Source organism: Sander lucioperca, chromosome 11 (assembly GCF_008315115.2).
Source record: "Sander lucioperca isolate FBNREF2018 chromosome 11, SLUC_FBN_1.2, whole genome shotgun sequence".
Lineage (NCBI taxonomy): Eukaryota > Metazoa > Chordata > Actinopteri > Perciformes > Percidae > Sander > Sander lucioperca.
The window spans coordinates 27,570,954-27,591,822 of NC_050183.1; the positions used below are offsets into that span (position 1 = coordinate 27,570,954).

The 20,869-nt window shown below is 42.4% G+C and overlaps 1 protein-coding gene across 6 annotated transcripts in view; it reads right to left on the reverse strand.

The window, feature by feature from the left end:
• Positions 1-233: 233 nt before the first annotated feature.
• suco (SUN domain containing ossification factor) overlaps positions 234-20,869 on the reverse strand; it is a 59,274-nt gene continuing 38,638 nt past the window's right edge. For 2 of the 6 annotated variants that reach the window (XM_031311613.2, XM_031311610.2), the window contains 15 exons: positions 20,661-20,768; positions 17,680-17,785; positions 16,405-16,425; positions 16,045-16,100; positions 13,952-14,043; positions 13,418-13,483; positions 12,484-12,567; positions 10,020-10,104; positions 8,468-9,829; positions 8,243-8,330; positions 8,009-8,113; positions 5,815-5,969; positions 5,363-5,454; positions 4,151-4,206; positions 234-3,526 (listed from right to left, as the gene is read on the reverse strand). In XM_031311613.2, the coding sequence (XP_031167473.1) occupies positions 2,957-3,526; positions 4,151-4,206; positions 5,363-5,454; positions 5,815-5,969; positions 8,009-8,113; positions 8,243-8,330; positions 8,468-9,829; positions 10,020-10,104; positions 12,484-12,567; positions 13,418-13,483; positions 13,952-14,043; positions 16,045-16,100; positions 16,405-16,425; positions 17,680-17,785; positions 20,661-20,768 (3,046 nt within the window). In that variant the 3' untranslated portion in view covers positions 234-2,956. The remainder of the gene's footprint in view (positions 3,527-4,150; positions 4,207-5,362; positions 5,455-5,814; positions 5,970-8,008; positions 8,114-8,242; positions 8,331-8,467; positions 9,830-10,019; positions 10,105-12,483; positions 12,568-13,417; positions 13,484-13,951; positions 14,044-16,044; positions 16,101-16,404; positions 16,426-17,679; positions 17,786-20,660; positions 20,769-20,869) is intronic. The other 4 variants (XM_031311611.2, XM_036007312.1, XM_031311612.2 and 1 more) reach the window with 4 other exon arrangements.

Genomic DNA, 20,869 nt, shown 5'->3' on the forward strand with positions numbered 1-20,869 from the left:
GTGTGGTTGTACTGAAACCTCGATCAGGTGAAGTTAGCAGGACATATCACACGTGCATCGATGTGCTAATGTTGTGCATGTAAAGCCCTGTGGCAAAATCTTATTTCAATTTCAGAGAATCACCCCTTTTATTTAGTTTGTGAGTCAGTCTGTCTTTATGGACTAGGTAGCATTAAGGATTGATTCAAGATTGACAAACAAGTATGAAGTCACCTGCAATAAAAGCCAAAGACAAAGTGAAAGACAACAAAAAAAAAAGATTTTATTTAGAAATTCACAGTTTCTAATGGCACTACATGTTTTGTAGTAACTCACTCCTGCACAAAAATACTGTGCCACTCTTCAGAATAATCACAGAGAGAAAGAGAGGGAGGGATAGAGAGAGAGAGAGAAAGAAAAGATAGCACTTGACATATTAAGGTAGAAAAACAAAAAGGCATGAAGAGTCATACAAAGTGCTCACTGAGCTCCTAAAATTTCTCGCCGAGGGCATTCTCCTCATTCGCTGTGTTACAGGATAAGCAGTTTCAAAAGTAGTCTTTCTCATAACACAGACACACACACACACACGCATACATGAGGTTTACACACGCACACAAACATAAGATCATACACATTCAAAAAGGGTAAAAAAAAACAAAACTCATGATTTGCTCAGCTTTTGGAACATACAGAATCACATTAATAGTGTTCCAAATTTACCCATCTTTGCTGCGTTCCCTTTATTCAACAATTCATATTCATCTCCTCACAAACCACAAGTATCAATCAAGGTGGGGGGCGAACACAAAGTCAAAGAGCAATGACAAGTGAATAAAAGACAATAGTGTACAATGAGAGTGAGGATGCACAGATCAGCTAGAAAGCAAGCATGTATAGTCATTGTAGCGTTTCAAGCTCCCAATGGGAACCTGTTAGAGTGGCTAATAAAGCAGGCATATAAAAACTTTTCTTCACAGTCACAATAAGTCGTGCAATGGGAGGGTTAACGATATGTAAAGAGAAAGAGGAGCAATAGAAGCTGGTCAGGAGAGGTAATGACGCTCTTTTGGGAGACTAGAGTAAGAAGAAAGTTCTCTGTCAGAATGTACCCAAATGCAACCACACAGAGCCAGTCAGAAACTGCATACATAAAGAAAAATATACATTTTATTACTTAAAACTACGCCGTTTAAACATTGAACTGAACGTTAACGTAGGTCAGTCATGTAATCATGAACGGGGCGAGTTAAAATGGGTTGGCTAGCGATCCGACAAAGATCCTGAAATTAATGACCACATAGAAGACAAGACAATAATTAACATTCAGATTGACCCTTTCCACTATGTTCTACCACCCAGCTGCTCTCAACATAATACAAAAGCAGCAGTGTGAGGATCCTAAGAAGCCTGTAGTTTTCTAAATCAATACTTCATCTTGTTGCTGCTGCAGGATATGTGACTGCTATCATATTGGTCAGAAATTTCAGGCAGAGGCAAACAGAGTTAGGGGCTGCCATAATGTCAGAGAAAAAGCTTAAAAAAAAAAAAAAAAAAAAAAACATGTCCGAGGTCGAGCCATCCACCATGGCTATGTGTCAGTGTGGTGGAGTGGATTGCACTGTAATATTTTATTTATGGAAGATACTGTCATGGATAAACTGCTTTGGCACTGCATGATTGGGAGACGGGCAACAAAGTTAGGTTAGAAAAATCTGCAGGCATTTGAATAAATAAATAGATAAATAAAACTGGTCTGTCAGACTAGGCTGCAGGGTGCCAGTAAGTGCGAGTTAAGTGCGAGTGAGTGTGTTTGTGTGTGTGTGTGTATGTGACGGAAGTGTAAACATTCAGTTTTGCACAATGTGCTCCTACAGTACATTGTGCCCTAAACAGCAAACTTATGCATCCATACTTATGTGACGATTCAAACAAACCACACGAGCAATGATAAGAGAGGAGCATGGCTCAGTAGTGGATAAAAGAAACAATAAAATATACGTGAAAAAAAAAAGACAATAAAAAACCCATGGCTTGCCTTTAGCCTGTTCCCCACAGTCACAATATTTCCTGTAACAGTGCAATTTCTCTTTATTCGGTGTGGGAGCAAGCTCTTTGGGCCCAGCCCAAACTAACCGGGTAGCGACAGTTCACAGAACAATTCATTGTGAATTAGTAGGATCTACAGACTGCTGCAATTGTATTTGTAATATGGGGTTAAATGGGACACTAAACTGAGAGGACTGACACATTCGGACATGTAAAAGTCTGTTCTTCATTCAGCTCTGATGGTTGATTTGGAACAGACTGACAAGAGACAGAGGAAAAGAAACAATGGAAGTTGAACACTCTGGTCCCATACAAACACCTGCAGTCGTGTTAGGATGCAGTACAAAGACAGAAAGGATAACATGATGGCAATGAAAGACAGAAGGTGATATAGAAGTAGTTTGTCATGCTCCACAGTTTTCTCACGATACATTTCATCCAAAAGAGCAGCCTTAATACTTCTTGATGCCCACTTAGGTAAAGGAACGTAGAGTTGAGGCCAGCACCTCTCCTCACTGTGCTCAGAGTGGGGATAAACACTTACTGGTGCTCAACTGTCATGGGACAATGTGCTTATCCAGTAGAAAAAAAATGAAAAAAAACAAACATCTTCAACGCACTTCAATGGATTTGACTTGTAATAATGTTTCACTTGTCACATTTGCTTTAGCATTAAAAAGGTCGAGAACAGATATAAAGGCACATAACCGTGAACAGCTCTTTGACAGGAGTGGATAAGGAACTGGATGATGTGGAGCTACTGCTGCCCCAGCCACTTCAGTTCCACGGTGTGCCTGGGTGCTCATGGGAAATGTGGTTCTTTTGGATGCAGTAAGACCTCATCTCCTCACAAGTCTGCTACCATATAGTGTGTGTGTGTGTGTGTATATATGGTTGTTAATAGAAAGTCGTGTAAAAGTAAGAGTATTCAGACATGTCCGGTGACTGCTGTCACCCCGATGGTCCCGACACTGATCTCCTTGTTTCCCTTTATAAGCTGCTGCAGGCTGGGCAGAGAACCCAGGCTCCCCCGCCGCATGGTAGGGAACTGCAGCTCCGTCTGCCGCGACTTCCGCCGCTTCATCGAACGCTTCTCCTGGCGGGACTTGGTGGGAGACTGATGGAGGGAGAAAGATGGGCCGTGTCCGTTGCACAGGCCGGCGGAGGGGAACACGGGAGAGGGAGGTGGGAGACGGCTTGTGTAGGACTCCTCAGAGTGGGTGGACGAGCTGCAGCTGCTAGTCTCTGAGGGGAACTCCTTGGAAGCGCAAGTGGGCAGGGATGATACCTCCTCTGCAGAGGGAGGGGGAGGCGGTGGGAGAGAAGGAGGAGGAGGAGGAAGCGGAGGAGGTGATGGTGGTGGTGGTGCTTGTGGTGGCGCAGGGAGGCATGGGTGGAAGCCGTTGCAGTTTAGATCCCCGTTTGTGAGTGGAGCAGAGGGATCGGCTGGCTTCAGAATCTCAACCTTGTCCGACGACTTTGTCTTGCAGCGCTTTTTCTACAGGAAAAACACAAGACAGGAGGAGCGAATGATAAAAAAATAAAATAAAAAGAAACACTTCAGAGAATGACAAGATACATCTAATAATGTAAAGTCATATTAACCACTTCTGCGCTAGACACCGAGGTCATACAAATGGATCAAAGAAGGGTGGGAAAGTTTCATAGGGAATGATGGAATATAGGAGACACAAATATGATCAAAACGACTTATCTTAAAAGTGTTTATAACTGCTCAGTGCTGTGCTGTGATACAAGTCCACAGTACACCACGCTTTACTTGCATCACCAAATGTTTCACAGGATAAGAGTTGTGTGTGATGCGTTTTCATTTTTGAGGGACTTGCATCGAAATCTGTTTTTCAAAAATCAGATGACATGCCCAAAAGTGTCCGCACAGAAGTGGTTAACAGGCATTTGGAGTGGGCTGAATCTTAACACTCTTCAGCTGCTCCCTTATCTCGGCTACTCCACTGAGCTCAGGAATCCGTGACTGACGAAGATGCCTTTCACTGCTCTAGCACACTTATTGTACAGACAGACTTGACACTAGAAAACACACAGCACTTAAAAGTAAGGTGGCCGTCACAGCCAACAGCAGCAGTTGGAACAGACACTGTACCTTTTTCTCTGGAGAAAACCTTAGAGGTTCTACAATGTACAAGTCATCTGGACCTACTGGGGAGGGGAGAGAGGGGCCAGGTTAATGATGGAATGGCAAACAGGAATACATACATGTAACAAGCATGAAGTGACCTTGCAAGTAGTTGTATTAAAGATGCAATGGCAAAAATCAATTTAACAATCATGACTTAATGTCTGTACAGAAGATAACGAGTAATTTGACTAAAACTCGGGTTAAGCTAAAAAAAATAAAAATCACAGAAATGTGTCATTTTATTATCAATTACTACTTGCAAATGTCTATCATGAGTCAGCAAAGCATCATGCTCTATAATTACACTCCTTAAGCCAGCATGTGGGCAAAAGCTGGCAATGACAGCCTTCAGCCTCAAGGGCACACACACACACACACACACACACACACACACACACACACACACACACACGTGCGTTTCACTATCTTGGTGGGGACCCATCATTGACATAATGCATTCCCTAGCCCCTTACCCTAACCATCACAACTAAATGCCTAACCTTAACCCTTACCCTCACCCTAACCATAACCTAATTCTAACCCTAATCCTAAAACCAAGTCTTAACCCTCAAACAGACCTTTAAAGTTGAGGGGTCCAGCATTTTGGCCCCACAAAGCTGTCCGGACCCCACAAGTATACTGTATTCCCAGTTTTTGGACCCCACAAATATAGTTAAACAAGAATACACACACACACACACACACACACACACACACTTGTTGAGGGATAATGAACAGCAGGGGGAGTTTTAGGTTTCATGAGTCAAAGACTTCATTCTTTCATTGCTTGCACCAGCCTCTCCCTGTGGGCTTGTGTTGCTCGAGGTACTGGCAACACCAGGGATAGCAGCCACTAAGCATGGCAACATGTGTGAGAGGAAACAGCAGAGAAATAGCCCGAATGAGATTTGGAAAGACAGAAAGAATGAAGAAAGATTAGGATAGTACTTGGATGTGGACAGTCTGACGCAACTAGCCGGGAAAAAGGTCTACAGCAGCGAGAATATGATATTTGCAATGAGCTATGACTGTAGCATCAAGCCTCAATGTTGCTTATGTTTCAATGACAAAAAAAGAGAGAGAAACAACAGAAAAACAGAGAGGAGAGGGCAGGTTTGAGGAGAGACTTGAGTACAGTGTGTGTGTGTGTGTGTGTTTAGGAGAGGGGGCTCTTACCTTCTGTAGAGGACAAGTGAAATGACTTGGAGCGAACAAGTGGACAGGCGACCCTGCGCTTTAGGCTCATGTCATCATAGGAGGAGAAGCATCTGACAAGAAAAATGAGTTTGACATTTGTGTTGTTTACATTGTCACTCCTCCAGCTTTCTACAGTTAGTGGCAGGACCGGAGTGACAGCCTTAGGCAAGCAGATCACAAGTGAAGTAAGGAAGTGATGCAATATGTTCTATTCAAAAGCAGCAGCATATGACTGGGTGTAAGGGATCACAATGACAGATATGAGAATGGTAGAACAATACTATTATAAATAACTAACTGTGAATTAGAAGCCAAGCCTACAGAAGCAAAATGTCCTATTTATATGTAGTGGGAGTTTGTGAGTATATGTGTGTGTGTGTGTGTGTGTGTGTGTGTGTGTGTGTGTGTGTGTGTGTGTGTGAGAGACAGACCTCTTGGGGCTGGGGTAGTGGTTGCTCTTGATAAGGGTAGCAGCGTTGGTGTTTGGAGAGGGAGAGGAGCTGCGGCAGCACTGCAGACACAGCAGGAGGCCCAGAGACAGACACAGAACCAGAGAGACCACCAGGTAGCTCTGGCGGTCCGATACCTGCAGAGGAAATGTCCAACAGTGAAATGTTGCACAAGTCTGAAAATCCCATCCATTTAAAACATCACACTTTTCAACACTTGCATATTAATGACTTGCTTCACATTAAGATGTACTGTATGTATGAATTAAATATTAAATGAGTTAGTTAGTAGCAGATTGTTTATTTTACACTGAGTCCTAAAGTGAGGTCTTACTGCAAAGACCTAAAATCAAAACTGGGTACACGCCACAGTACCATTCATAGGATATGTATGTATGTATGTATGTATGTATGTATGTATGTATGTATGTATGTATGTATGTATGTGTTTATACACTACCGGTCAAAAGTTTGGGGTCACTTAGAAATGTCCATTCCACTCCATTATAGACAGAATACCAGCTGAGATCAGTTGCATTGTTTTTTTAACCAGGGCAGCAGTTTTCAGATTACATTATGTGTTTACATAATTGCAAAAGGGTTCTCGACTGTTGTAAACAGAAGTGGCTGAAGAAACACTTGAAATTCCATGCTTTTTGGTCTAAACGTCATACCCAAATTAAAAGTGGTACAGCTCCCATATACTTTGACACTCTGGGGTGTGCCTGATATCATTGGAAAGGTAACACTCTTACGTTTTTGTTCCAAGTGTCAGGGTGATTCTAGGCCTTACTGACACAGAGTTACAGAGGCTAGAATGGAGGTTTTTTATTTCCGTCCAAGTCATACATCTGTAAAACGATTAGAATACACTGCTGTAAACACATCTGACAGGTGACAGACAACACAGGGCATTAGCTCAAAAATGGATTTCATATGAATTTATTTCTACAGTCGTTTTTTTTATTTCCATTTGAAAAGTGCAAAGAAAAAAAGCCCAAAAACTACAAAATACAACACTTCTCAAATACACAAACACACCCACATCAATCACCTTTCCAGTGATATCAGGCACACCCCAGAGTGTCAGAGTATATGGGAGCTGTACCACTTTTAATTTGGGTATGACGTTTAGACCAGAAGCATGGATTTCAAGTGTTTCTTCAGCCACTTCTTTCTACAACAGTCAAGAACTCTTTTGCAATTATGTAAGCACATAATGTAATCTGAAAACTGATGTCCTGATTAAAAAAAAACAATGCATCTGATAATGTGTCTGTCTATAATGGAGTGGAATGGAAATTTCTAAGTGACCCCAAACTTTTGACCGGTAGTGTATATATGTATGTGAATGCATCATTCTTTCATCATTCTTGACCTTGGAAACTGTAGTTTGCCTAAAAACAAACAAAACATACCTCCAGGTCAACTTACTATGTTTTTCAGGAATTAATTCTTCTTTTCAACACTTCAACTATCACTCAAATTAATCAGTGAGTTCATTTTTACCAATAACCTGAGATTTTCTCTTAAAGAATCGGCTTTAATCTCTCTCCTGACTTCTTCACTTGTAATGGTAGATAGGGTATTCAGATATGCTACAATGTCTAATTGCATCACTGATTTGTCATGCTACCAACTAGTCAGCTATTAGTCCTGGAAGCCAACACATTGCGCGGCACATATGTGCTACAATTAGTATAATTAGTCCATGTTCTTTCAACTATCATCTTTTCAGCATTTCCCTGTTCAACTTCACAAATGTGCTGTGCAGCCCCATTTCCATGTGGTCTGCTCCATTTCAGTATGACATAAAACACATTGTTGCATTCCAAGCTGGAAACCTAACACGTTTCTGACTTTTGTTGGTTGGTGTTTGGCATGGGTAGAGCTTAAACTCTCAAAACGAATATGATAAACGGATAAAAATATGTACAAAATCGGAAAAAGGTGCTGCCCTTGGAGTAGCGCACCGCTCAAAATTGTGCTGAGCGTTGCGCTCAAAGTTCAAATGATTTCAACTTTGACCTCGTTGCTGCTGACCTTTCAAAGCGCTACCTGCGCAGTGCTTTGCCTCTGTGGCTGCAATATGCTCTGCGGTTTTACCTCTGATCACGTGTAGGTGGCTTGAGCACTATGTTAGCAGCAGGCAATGCAATAGATACAGGTACGTTACCTCTCTCTGCAGCTGGCTGACAGTAGCGGTGAGATTGAGCATCAGTTTAGTGACGTTCTCCAGCTGGCTCTGCAGGACCTGGATGGATTCTGTTTGCCTCTGGTCCTGAAAAGCCGTAAAAAAAAAAAATAAAAAATAAAAAAAAGAGTTACTCATACTATCAGACAAACACACACAACTACTTTCTGTTATGCTTCTACTTCTCTTGCTCGTATTGCCTTCGTGTAAACTGACCTGCTCCTCAGCAATGCGGGAGGTGTTCTGCAGTTTGATAATGGTCTTATTGAACGCTCTCTGCATCTCTTCCATCTGTTTACGGTATCTGAGCAACACAAATGCAAAAATGACATCCTGTAAGGAACCCTTCCATAGTTTGGAATTCGTAGTATGACAGCACTGGTCATATAAATCTAATATGCAATCCAAAACATAAACTTGAAAGAAGGGCTATCGGTTTACCTCTGACTGAGCTCCTCCAGGTATCTGCTGGACAGACTCATGTTCATCTCCAGGGCTTTGATCCGGTTGTTCAGCCTCATGAACACACTCTCCTTCTGGCTGGAGCCGTGCACTGCTCCCCCGTTCAACATGCCGTTCCCGGTCATCGCTCCACCATTATAATCTCCATTCTGCAGCTCTGCGTAGAAGTCTGTAGCTGTCCGGTGGACGTTCCCATTTCCAATAGTGCTCAACAGGTCTTCGTCCACGGTGTCTTCCACCCGATGGGGCTCTCCGGTGAGAGTGAGCGAGTCCCCCTGCTCCCCGTGAGTCTGAGAAGTCTGGACATTGTGTCTCTGCGAGTCCCCACTGTCTGTGCCTGACTTTAATGCGTCGGTATCAGTCAGTGGGAGAGCTGCTGGCAGTTCAGTGGGTGGGGGGAGAAGATCTTCAGGCCTTGATGCAGTGGGAAGAGGCTGAACAGGCTGCTCCTTGACAGGAGGAATTACAATACCAGGAGAGGCTGTCTCGGAGGCCAAAGGCTGTGGGAGCGAGCTCACAGTAAGGGTGGGGGTGGCACTGCTGGCCTGTTGCGTCTCTGGTATAGTGGCAGCTTGGAGGGGTGGAGTGGGGACAGGGTCGAGGGCTGCGTCTTTGATGGGAGGAAGCAGCTTCTCCTCATGGGAGGGGGTAGGCACTGTCATGGAGCTAGGGGTGTCTGAGAAACTGTGAGGGGGGATAGTGGCTGTTCTACTAGGCTCTAGGAGGATGTTGAGCTCTGGAGTGTGTGCTTCAGGGGTGTGAGTGTTTGGATGTGTGGTGTGCATCTCACCCAAGACATTCCCCTCATGGCCCATAACAGGCACCTCAGGCTCTGGAGCTTTTTCTGTGAGGGGAAGAGCTTCTTTGACAGGTGTGGGATCAGGGACAGGGATCAGTGGAGGTGTGTATGTGAGGGAAGGGGTGTTTGCATCAGGGTGTGTTTGTGTTTGAGTTCGCAGCTGCCTCCGCCTAAGGTTGCGCAGTCTTTCCTTGGCCAGCCTGGCGGAGCACCAGCGATGGAGGAGCTCCTGCAGGGTGGCCATGCAGGACAGAGACAGGGAAGAGAAGGAGGAGAAAGGACAGTAGGTCTGGCTCTCCCACTGGTTCCTGTCTGCCTCCCTCCTCGTCGCCTCCTCTCTCTTCTCTTCCTCCTCCTCTCCCTCCTCCTCCATCAGGGTGACAGTAGACTGTCTGGGCTCTTCGTCCTCCTCCTCTTCTACCAGAGTGACAATCTGTCTGTCCTCCTGGGAGTCTGGTGAAGAGGGGGAAGGTGTGGACGAGTCACTGGAGACATTAGAGTCCTCCTGGATTGCTGTGTGTTCTGGCTCTGTGGGCTCAAGTCTGGAGGAAAGACACAGATACAAATTTAGAAGCATTATAACAGAGCTTTTGTGTTTGTTGGAGGATTATAGAAGAAAATTGATGTAAAACAACACCAACTTTAGTTGTATTTGAGCTGAATCCATCCTTCTGTGACATATATAAATCACTTTACATTCATAATGGTTTACTGGTCTTTAATTGGTCTTACACCGCAGAGTCCTTTGGTGTTTCAGCTGGTGTAGATGCAACTTCTGTGCTCTCCTTCTTTTCATCCTCCTCTGCTGTTGTATTACCTAGCATTTACAAAAACACACAACAGTTAACAAACTCAGAACAGGTTGCTGTTTAAGAGTGCACAAAACCATATAACCTGGCAGTGGCAGCTTTTTCCCCAATGAGTCTGTAGGAGGCAAAGTGTAGAACAGAGACCCTTTTCTGGTGTCTGGCAAGCCCATGTTTGGGAAAGTCAGAAATACTGTGAACCAGTCTAGTCCAGTTAGAACGGATCTCTCTCCCACCCTCTCACTCTTCCCTGCCTACTCTGTGGGTGAAAATGGAAATCAGAACTAAACTGTAAAGAGTTTCTCCTATGACAATAAATGTTAGGCTGACTTTGTGGAATCCCATTTCAATAAAAGGAAACTTATTTTTTGTGGCAGCTCATAATTTACAAATTATATAACTCTTGGAACGAGTGCTCTAGCTTTTAAAAGCTGGTCTTTCCGGAAGAATTAGTTTTTATTTTAGAGAGAAATGCAAATCTAAAAAGAAGTTGTATAGGAGCATAAGCAAAAGGTGAAATCTGTGTGTCAGGCGGAGTTTTCTCTTTAACTCGATGCCCCAGGGGAAAAGCTGAGTAAAGGAGTCATTTTTGGCAAGGAGCAGGCTTGGCGTCATAGGCCCCCCCTCAGTCTTAATTCATCTCTGCTGCTCTACCAAGAAGTAAAAATACAGATAGCCAAAGTTCTGCTGACAGGCTGTGTGAGACCTCCTGCCAACAGCCAAATAAACATCTGGCTCTCCCAACTCACATACACATGAACAGTCAAGGCTGTGCATTTGCTCGCACTTTAGAGGAGGAAATAAAGTGACCCAGTTTTAGCAACAGTTAATGTAATCAATATGTTGGAAGACGAGCATGCCGGCGGTTAGAGACAGGGAGAAAACAGACAGCTGAACAGTGCAAGTACAAGCACAGTGCAGGAAAAGACGGAGTAGAGACGGAGAAAAGAGGGGCAGTTTGAACATTTTTGTGGAATAATTGTCATGCTATTTTTAAAAAGGTCTTTGTGAAGTATAATAGTCCTGGTGTTCTGCAATATTTCCAAGAAAAGTATTTATGTAGTTGTAATGAATGATTATGTATCTTCTCTTCTGTTCATAGACACTGTGTGGAGGGGTTGTTAGGGGACATGTGACACAACGATGTTGCGTCTACGGAAGAAGCAGAAGCAGCAGCTCTGGGATCTTTATTTGCAAAATATGTTTCAATTGGCTTTTATTGCGAATTGATAAACTAACCTTTTCACCTCAAGTGTGAAGTGTCAGATTTCATGTGAAAAAACTAAGTGTCCAAATAGATGAAATAAAAACAAACTTTATACTAACTACAAACTTTATACTAACTACTGATCAGAAGTGACAGTGAAACGATCACTAGTGCTCTTATGTAGTGGCATCAAAACTGGATGGGTGACTCATGCTTCTTGCATCTTTACGAGAGCATTTTTTCACAAGCTGATCCAGAAACGATCAGCGGTTTTACACGGATAAACCGGGCAATTTCACTTCATATAGCCCTGTGACAAGGTGTGGTTGCTCAAAGAGAATAAAAGCAAAGCCATGCCAGTAATAATGTGGGGCTCTGTTATGGTGTATCAAGCGTCTCTGAAATCAGTAAATGTGTAAATGGCTCGCAGAACGGCAGTCTTTTACTTTTACATTTTCACTTTAATTAACTCAGCATGTTGCAATTTCTTACCCTGGAAATCCAGAGTTCTCGCGAGAGCACAATTTGAATTTGCTCACCGAGTCACTCTGGCATTGAGTAATGATGCTCATTAACTATGCCCTGGTAGCCGAGCTGCACCAATCACATCGGTGTATCTGATGTAGGCGGGCCAGAGGTGAGCTAAACAGATGACGACAGTTTAATCTACCAGTTAGCTCCGCTGGTAGCTAAGCGTATGGGGCTCTGGATACGTCACCCCGTGTATTGTTGCGATTGGTCGTAGTGTTATCCAATTGCGTGCAGTGAGATTTTCAAATGCATGCTTGGTGCCGCCCCTCGAGTTGGGCCATTTTCATTACTCAATGCCAGACCCTTAATCTTTTGGATTTGGGTCTGGATTTCCAGGTTAGCTTAGGCTTTAGGCTTTCTCCTAAAATGTACAGTTTAGGAATTCATATATTTCAGCTTTCAAAAGATATTATATTTAATCAGTACTGTGCTAACAAGTCAAAAAGGCGCAAGACATTGTATTAAGTTGCAGCATCCCATCAAACAGAGCAAAGTGGTATTATGCATTTGTGTTCCAACAATAAAATGATAGGACAGAACTTAGGTAGAAAATCAGAAAAGTGGTCATTTACAAGAGGGAGAAGTGGCCATGAAAGGTGAAGCAGGATGGAAAAAAGGAAGAGGAAGCACTGAGTGTATGAGGGATAAGTACCTCCTGTTTCTGTTCCACCCTCCAGCTCTGGCTTTCCGCCCAGCACATTAGCAGCAATGTTGTTTACCATGTTTAGGATGGCATCTAGAAGAAAAAGGAAATACACACACACACACACCAGTTATTTTGAAAAGCAGGTGGTTCCCGGTAAATACGTTGACAGGCAGCAGCATGTGGCCAAACATGTCAATTAAACCACAGGCTTTGCCATTTGTTACTCCTTTTTCCTCTTACTCTCCTCTCTGACGCTGCTATTCTAAACTGCTTCAACATTATTACCCCTATTTTTCTGTCTCAAACTTTTCCTTCAGTCCCCATTCTGCCTTGGTCAGTTCCCCTCCGAGCCTGCCTGTCTAGAGAAAGAAATTTGGACTGCTGTTTTTCATGGTTTAAGGCCAGAAGGTTTGTGTGTACAGCATTTGTGTGTGGGGGTGCACCAGTCCTCCCTTTGCTAAATCAGGAGACAGAGGGGCACCAGTGTGCTTCTGCATGTGTGGTTCATGTGTGGTTAAAAAAAAAAAAATAATAAGTGTAGTGGAAGCTGAAAAATGCCTGCAACCCAAACCCAAGTCTACATCTATGTGTGATACTGAGTAGGTTAAGACACTGAGAATTCATTCAACACTGCCCTATAAATCCATATCTAACTCCGTTGGATTTTTTTTAAAGATTATGTTTTTGGGGCTTTTTTCTCTTTATTTCAGAGTGACCGTGGATAGACAGGAAAGGTAGGAGAGAGATGGGGGACGACACGCAGCAAAGGGCAGCAGGTCGGATTCGAACCTGGGCCGTTGCAAAGGCCTCAGCCTACATGGGGCGCACGCTCTTACTGGGTGAGCTAGAGGTCGCCCCGTCCGCCCACACTGTTCAACCATCAACCATGTTGCTGTAGCTTATTTTCTGTACATTAGTCTTTGTATATGCATATACATACTGGTTGCTGAGCCAAGCAGGTTTTTAGAGGCCTTGTCCTCTGATGGATGGTAGCCTGTTGGATAGTCTGAAGAAAAGGACATACTGCAGGTTATATCTACATCAAAATACATGACTCCACTTAAAAATGCACACGATAAAAATGAATAACATTAAACCGTAAATAAATGTTTTGTGTTTTTATGGAATTTTACAATAAATCACAAAATGTTGCAATAATTGAGTCGATAAAGCTTTGCTGCACAAGGCCAGCTGATGTAAATAGTTAACTCCAGCCCATGTTACTTAGTGACTAAGTTGGAGAGCAAGAATGTAACTTGACTCTCTTATCAGGGTCCTTTGTAGCCCGGTCATTTGCAGCACATGTTTTCTTCTGCCAGGTCAAGCAGGTTAAAAATGTTCATGTTAGTAGGTGCATTCATTTTCTTCCCTAGTGGAGTAAAATTGTAAATTTGCAATAAATGTTGAGAAAGGAAGTTGGACAAGATATCCTTTAACAATTCCCATTCAAAGACATACCAGGTCACCATCTTACCATAGTCTTCATCTAAATACTCCAGTCTCTCTGACGGATACTGGGACTCTGCTATCTCCTCATACTCCTCCACCATGCTGGTACCAAACACCCTACACAAAACACAAACGCACATACAGTGTTACATAAACAAACATACCTACAGAAAAGGTGAAGGGTTGTTATTACTACACAGAAAGGGGGCTATTTTTAAGGAGAAAGGCAGCTTTTTAAAAGGTGCCCTGCCACACGTATTTCATTACTTTGTGGTAATGTCTGAAGTTCTACCATGGACTCTGTAACACTTTTTGTGAAAAAAATGCCTTGGCTACCTTGTTTCAAGCCATTCTAGCGTGGTATAGAAAGCCTGCAGGAAGACTCAGCTAGATTTGTGTCAGTTCTCATTAATATTCAACGAGTTAAGCTGCTTGACTCTGATTGGCTAACAGCTAGCCAATGAGAGCCTGGCTATCAGCATCCTTTACCCAGTGCAACTGGGCGAGCTCATGAATAGTAATGAGCTCAGGCAACATCACGTCAGACTGACCAGCTTTTGTAATTGGCCTGATTTCTCCGCTTATTTCTTTTCAGTGGCTAGAGCTGACAGAGGAGGTAGCAGTTCATTTTCACATTCACGACATAACACAAACACAAATGGACCTGTAAAAACAGTTTTGTGTGGCAGGGCACCTTTAAAGCATGCTGCTCAGCTCAGAAATGTTGTAAAAATGGTGATCACGAGTAACTTCGTTGTTTTACAGTTTTACAGCCCCTTTAAACCCCATCAGCAGTTCCTTTAGAACAAGCCCCTGATGACCCCGCAGATCTGGGACAGACATGTACAGTATGTACAGTACATGTGCCTTTGTGTGTTTGTAAGATAAACTGAGTGTACAAGAGAGGGCTTGAACTTTGGAGTGAATCTTATAGGTGAACAGGTGAAACACATTGACTAGTAACTGTAAGGGGTGGAAGTAACAAAAATGCATGTGAATTGAAAAATGGAGAGTGGTTTGATAAACTTGTTTGACATTTAATTTGAAACAGTGTTGCTCTGATAATGAACTGGGCTTTGTTACAGCCTACCATTCATCATTCACAACACCCACCTAACATTTATCGTTTACAGCAAGCAAACTTGTGTTACTTCTTGGGCAGAAGTAAATAAAATGTCAAACATCTGCATTCAGATGCATTTTTGCCTTTCTATCAATCCATGTTTGTTACTTCCACCCCTCATAATTAACCTCAACAGTGTAGCAACCTCAATAACCATATTTTTGATTTGATGAGTGCATACAGCAAACACCCACTAATACGAGAGTGATCAAAAGATCAAGTCCGTTTCTTGTATAATCTAATAGTGAAAATGCAGCATAGGTCCAGGAATTATGGTACAATAAAGTGTAAACTGATACACTGGAGTCATGCTTCTTCTTCAGGATAAAAAAAAAACAAACATTGTGTGCAGTACATTTTTACCAGTGTAAAATCAAAGACTTGTTGAGAGCAGTAACCTTAATGGTTCCTCCCAGGCTAAGCTGCAGTGGAACTCAACTTCAGGGGTTTGAAATGTGTGAGATCTTTAACGTTGTATTATTTAAAAAGGTGCTCTAAGCGATGTCACGCATTTTTTAGGCTACAACATTTTTTGTCACATAGAGCAAACATCTCCTCACTATCCGCTAGCTGCCTGTCCCCTGAACACACTGCAAAAAAACGCAGTCTCTGTAAACAGCCCAGGCTCCACAAACGCCAACAAAAACAAACTGCGCCAACCTGCACCACCAAACATAACAAACAGTGTTCCAGCCAATAACTGACAAGGAGTTGGTTGAGCCATCACCGCAGCAGCGTTAGCACGTAGGCTACTTCCACAATGCGGATTCATGACCGTTTCAGGAAAGCACAGAAGGGACGGGGAGGGGACGGGATGAGGAGGAGGGAGGGGCGAGCTAGCCTCCGTTTTGTTTGAAAATACTTTGAACATCAACAAGAAGTAACGTCACCCAACATCGCTTAGAGCACCTTTAATGAAAATGTAGAGTCAGGAAATCAGAAAGCGAGGTCTTAGACTATAAAAGGGAATTGGGATGAGCCGTTTGCCATCTTACCTGATTAGACTGAGTGGACAGAAGTGTTCCGATCCAAAGTGGGAGAGGAGTTCAACCTAAAAAGGAAAATGGATAAACTATGAAATAAAAAATATCATCCACAATAGTACCAATGCCAATAATATGTGTATTAGTATGTGTGCCCACTCCGTAAATCCATAATCCACCAATTATGTGCAAATAAATACTAGAATTGCCAAGCGTTGACAATATGGTTTATGTGCATGTTCTACTTGTTTACCATCTTTCGCATGCATTAAAGATGATGCTCTGCCAAAGCTCACCCATTACAGTGTATGACCATTCCAATAGTGAGTTTAACAGCGTATCACAACCTCTGACAGAGAAAAGAGTGCTAACCTTTATGTACTTGATGAACATCTGATGCAAGAGAAAGACAGAAGGAGAGAGGAAATAAAACAGAGAGAAAGAAATCAGTAAAGACTGATTCGAGCTACAAGCAAGTCCAGCATTTGCTTACAGCCTGGCTCTCTCATAAGACAAACACGCTGCTGGAACACGCTGAGTCATTGTTCTAGAACAGTCCACAGGCAAGATACTGAAAGCAGTAAGAAAGGAGCACAAGCAAGACACAGGGACAGACAGAGACAAGCTCAGGACAGATGTGAAACATCAGAACGAGAGCTAACAGTTTTCAGCTGCTGCGATCAGTGTGGTAACCAAATCAGATAACCCTCAAACTTTCTAGACAAAGAATCAGTTTATGCAATAAAAAAAAAAAAAAAAAACACAATTATTTTATAATAAAGCACATGAATCACAGTAAGCACCCACACGTAACGCCCACTCTTGCCACTCTCTGCACAGTGAATATTTAGTGAGCAACATCGTGGGTAGAAGTGTGAGGGGAGAGACGGCTCAGAAAAAGCACAGAAACAGATATTAATAACACCAACAATTATTTTCGGGTGGATGGAGAGGTGCAGGAAGAAAAATATCAAACGTTAAAAAAAGTCCAAAGTTTAAATTGATCTATTAGTGCGAACTACTGTAGGTGACTAGAACAGAAGGCAAACAATAAGTCAAAAATGTTTAAGTTAAAGTCGATCCAAACGTCTCACACTGATGATTCTATTTACTGACTGTCAGCAGCATTTGGCACAAACTACAACACACTTGGAGGAGTTGTGACACCCCAATATAAATCAACCCAATAGTTATGTGTATCTGCCCTTTAGTTCTTACAAGTGAAACTCTGTCATGGACACACACGCCCTTACAGTCACACAGAGTCACATTTCTTCATCCTGTCAAAGGAGGGGTTAACAGGCAGCGCTGATGGCATGGCTAACTTACCATGAAGTCATAAGAGGGTCCCCTGAGCTTTAAATACAGCTTTAACCCACGTACTGTATATGAATGAATGCGTGTGTGTATATTCATCAACTAGAAGCTGTAATTTTCTAAAGAATGAATACATTCATTGTTTAATGCTCGTCACCTCGAGACATAAGTGTAATGTTATAGCAAGAGAAAAGAAAAAAGCAGTAATAGTAATAATAATAATAAACTATTTCTATAGCACTTTTCTTAATAGGGTTACAAAATGCTTTACAGAAAAAAGAGCAGATAACAACAATTAACAACAATGAAGTATGATACAAAAAGGAGTACCTTCACATATTTAGCATACAGCTGTTCATCCAGTGGGAAGCTCTGGACTATGCGCTCATCACGGGCATGAAAAGTACCTAGCTTTACCCACTTGTTGGTAGGATATCTGCAGACAGAACAAGAGAAAAGTAAGTTGCACGTATGTGAGAGCTACAGTGTGCTCAAAACACAATCTGACATGTCCTCAAAGGCATGGTGCAAATGCCACTGTACTCTGTGTGACCGTCCTTCCACGCCAGAGGGTGGAATTTATGAGTTGTGGTGCGAGATGATGGAAATAAATCCATGAGGGTTTAATCCAAAGCACAGACAACACCAGCTCTGGCAGCAATTAAGTTAGAGCTGCTAATACAGTACAGAGAAGAGAAGTGGCATACGGACGAAACATAGGATGCAAGTACACGCAGAAATATTCAGATTTATAAAACCGTGCGCACGCACGTCCTACGCCGGATTCCCTTTATAAATCACAATCAACTCTAAATGTGGCGCAGCTGTGGCGGCTTCATGTCACACCCATAATTGCCCTTAAATAGTCAGTGAAATGCCCCAAATTAATATTCATCCATAACGACATCATGAGCACAGAGGAAAACAAAGCAAAGGACTTTCACTCAATGTTGTAGTTCTTGTTCGAGAGGTGGAAAAGAGGAAAATATATTTGGAGGGCACAGTGTGGGCATTACTAATGCCAAAAAAAAGCTGTAGAGTGACAACATGTTGCAGACGCAGTTAATGCCACAGCCTCAGAGGTCGGACCATGGCCCAAATTAAAAAGAAATGGTCTGATATTAAAGTTGATGCAAAAAAAAAAAAAAAAACACCTAGCGCTACACAGAGAAAGTGTTTCTGCCACGGGACGCCGGAGCTGACCCTTCTTGAAGTGGGACAGGTGTCGGCACGGCGTGGTTTCTCCGAGTGCTCCTCTGTAATGCTGTGCCCAAAACAGCACAGAGATCCAACAGGACGGCTCGAGGCAGTCGGAATCGGCTCTGAGGCCACTCGTCCTTGTTTGCCAGCAAGTCTTCTTGCTGTCTGTCTCCATTTGCCACATCTTCCAACAGTGCAAAGCCAGCCATTGTGCGTCATTACGCATGGCGTGCCTTTACCCATTCATTGGATTGTATCTAAAAAGCTTAAGGTGTCAGGAATTAATCTAATTGTGACAAACAAAAAGCATGTAATTAGTAAAACTTTCTATTGCACCTTTCACAATGGTTAAAACATGCTTTAGACCTACAATAAAAACAAATATTTAAAACAAAAATAAAACGATCTAAAGCCATAAAAATAAACACTATGATACTGTATATGATGACCATATTAAAACGACGTGCTCCGCCAGACGGAGGCATCGAAAACAGCATTGGTCTATTTGTCCTGTTTATCGTATTATTCATAAGAATAAATTCCATAACATGTCAATATAATTACAGAACATATGAGTTTTTTTTTCACAAATATACATCTTCATTTGAATTTACAAAGTATCTTGTTTTATTTTGTCTGTTTTTCACCGCAGATGGATCAAACAGGTGTTTGTGCAGGATATTAATTGTAAGAATGGCTTTGTGAATTCTTCACATCATCAATAAAAGGGAATATTTCAATTTGTTTTACACAATGGTCTCAGATTCACACGTTTCATCAATCTGTCGTCGGGGTCGCCGTTTCTCATTTCCCCCGTTTCTGTGCGTACGCCTGGCTCAGAGTGTCCGTGGAGGAGCGCACATTTTCCCGTCAAGTTTGCTTTTTATAAATCCCGATTCTTGCGTAGAGAGCGGCGTACGTCTTCTTTTGTGCGTACGCCGCGTTTATAAATGAGGCCCCTGGTCCTGATGGTTTTATATGGAGCTGTTTGAGGAGGAGGCGAGCCAGCTAGTTTCATGATGTCCTAAAATGAGTGACCCCCTCATTGAAAATATTCTCCCACCCATCACATTCAAAAATAAATATACTGGTGGCCTCTAGCTCACCCAGTAAGAGCGTTCGCCCCATGTTGGCTGAGTCCTTTGCAGCGGCGCGGGTTTGATTCCGACCTGCTGCCCTTTGCTGTGTGTCATCCCCCATCTCTCTCCCCCTTTCATGCCTATCCACTGTCTCTATGTAATAAAGGGAAAAGCCCCAAAAAAATAATCTTAAAAAAAATAAAAATATACTAAAAAAGCATTAGCAACAATAAAATAATTGATAAAGTGGCATTTATGCCATTACATAAGAACTGACATTTCAAAGGCTACATGTTGTGCATTTTATATTTTGTATAGATATTATGACTTTCACATCGAACCAATTGTGTTAGAAGTGTCAGTCCATGTGCAGTCATGATTCCGGCTAAGAAATATGATAATTGCAAGATTTTTGTACATGCTAAACTTGATACCCACTACTCCTTCCTATCTATATTTCCTGAAAGAGTTCAAACACCTAGAAGCTACTTGACATCCTCCTGGTTCTATTCTTCATATATCTTTATAATCTATTATTATTAAGATATTTTTGCATGCCTGTATCGAGGGAGAGGGATCACTCCTCAGTTGTTATTCCTTAGGTTTCTCCTATTTTTTCACCATTTAAGATTTTTTTAGGGAGTTTTTCCTTATCCAAATCCAAATTGAGGGTCTAAGGACAGAGGGTGTCGTAGGCTGTGCAGATTGTGAAGCCCCTTGATGCAAGTTTGTGATTTGGGCAAAAAGAAATAAAAATGGCTCGACTTAAATCACAGGTACCAGCTGTTTTCTTCTGCCTTTTCTTCAATAAACCATGCCAATACATGCAACAATCCCTCCTCCCCATTTACTCAATTGTTAATTAACTGCAGGTGATGATGCACTCTGACAGCAAAGAATTGGACAGGAGGCCAGCGGCACAGCCCAATTGCCACACACCCACCGCATGCCTTTGAGAACATGTCAATCAATTTTAATGAACATATATTTATGAGGGACTGTGTGGACATACAAGAAACAAAGTGAGTATACCTGTCACTGATGGAAACTAAAAAGTCTTTAGGCGTTGATGAGAAGAGCTCAAAGTTAGCAATGTCCAGCTGCTTGACTTGAATGGGCTCACAGAGCTCTATCACAAACCTGCAGAGTAGTAAATAGAGAATGTTTATTAAAAAGATACTGAAACTTGCCGATCTAAAATCAGGCTCTGTTACAAACTGTGTACCAGTTGTGTATGCCAG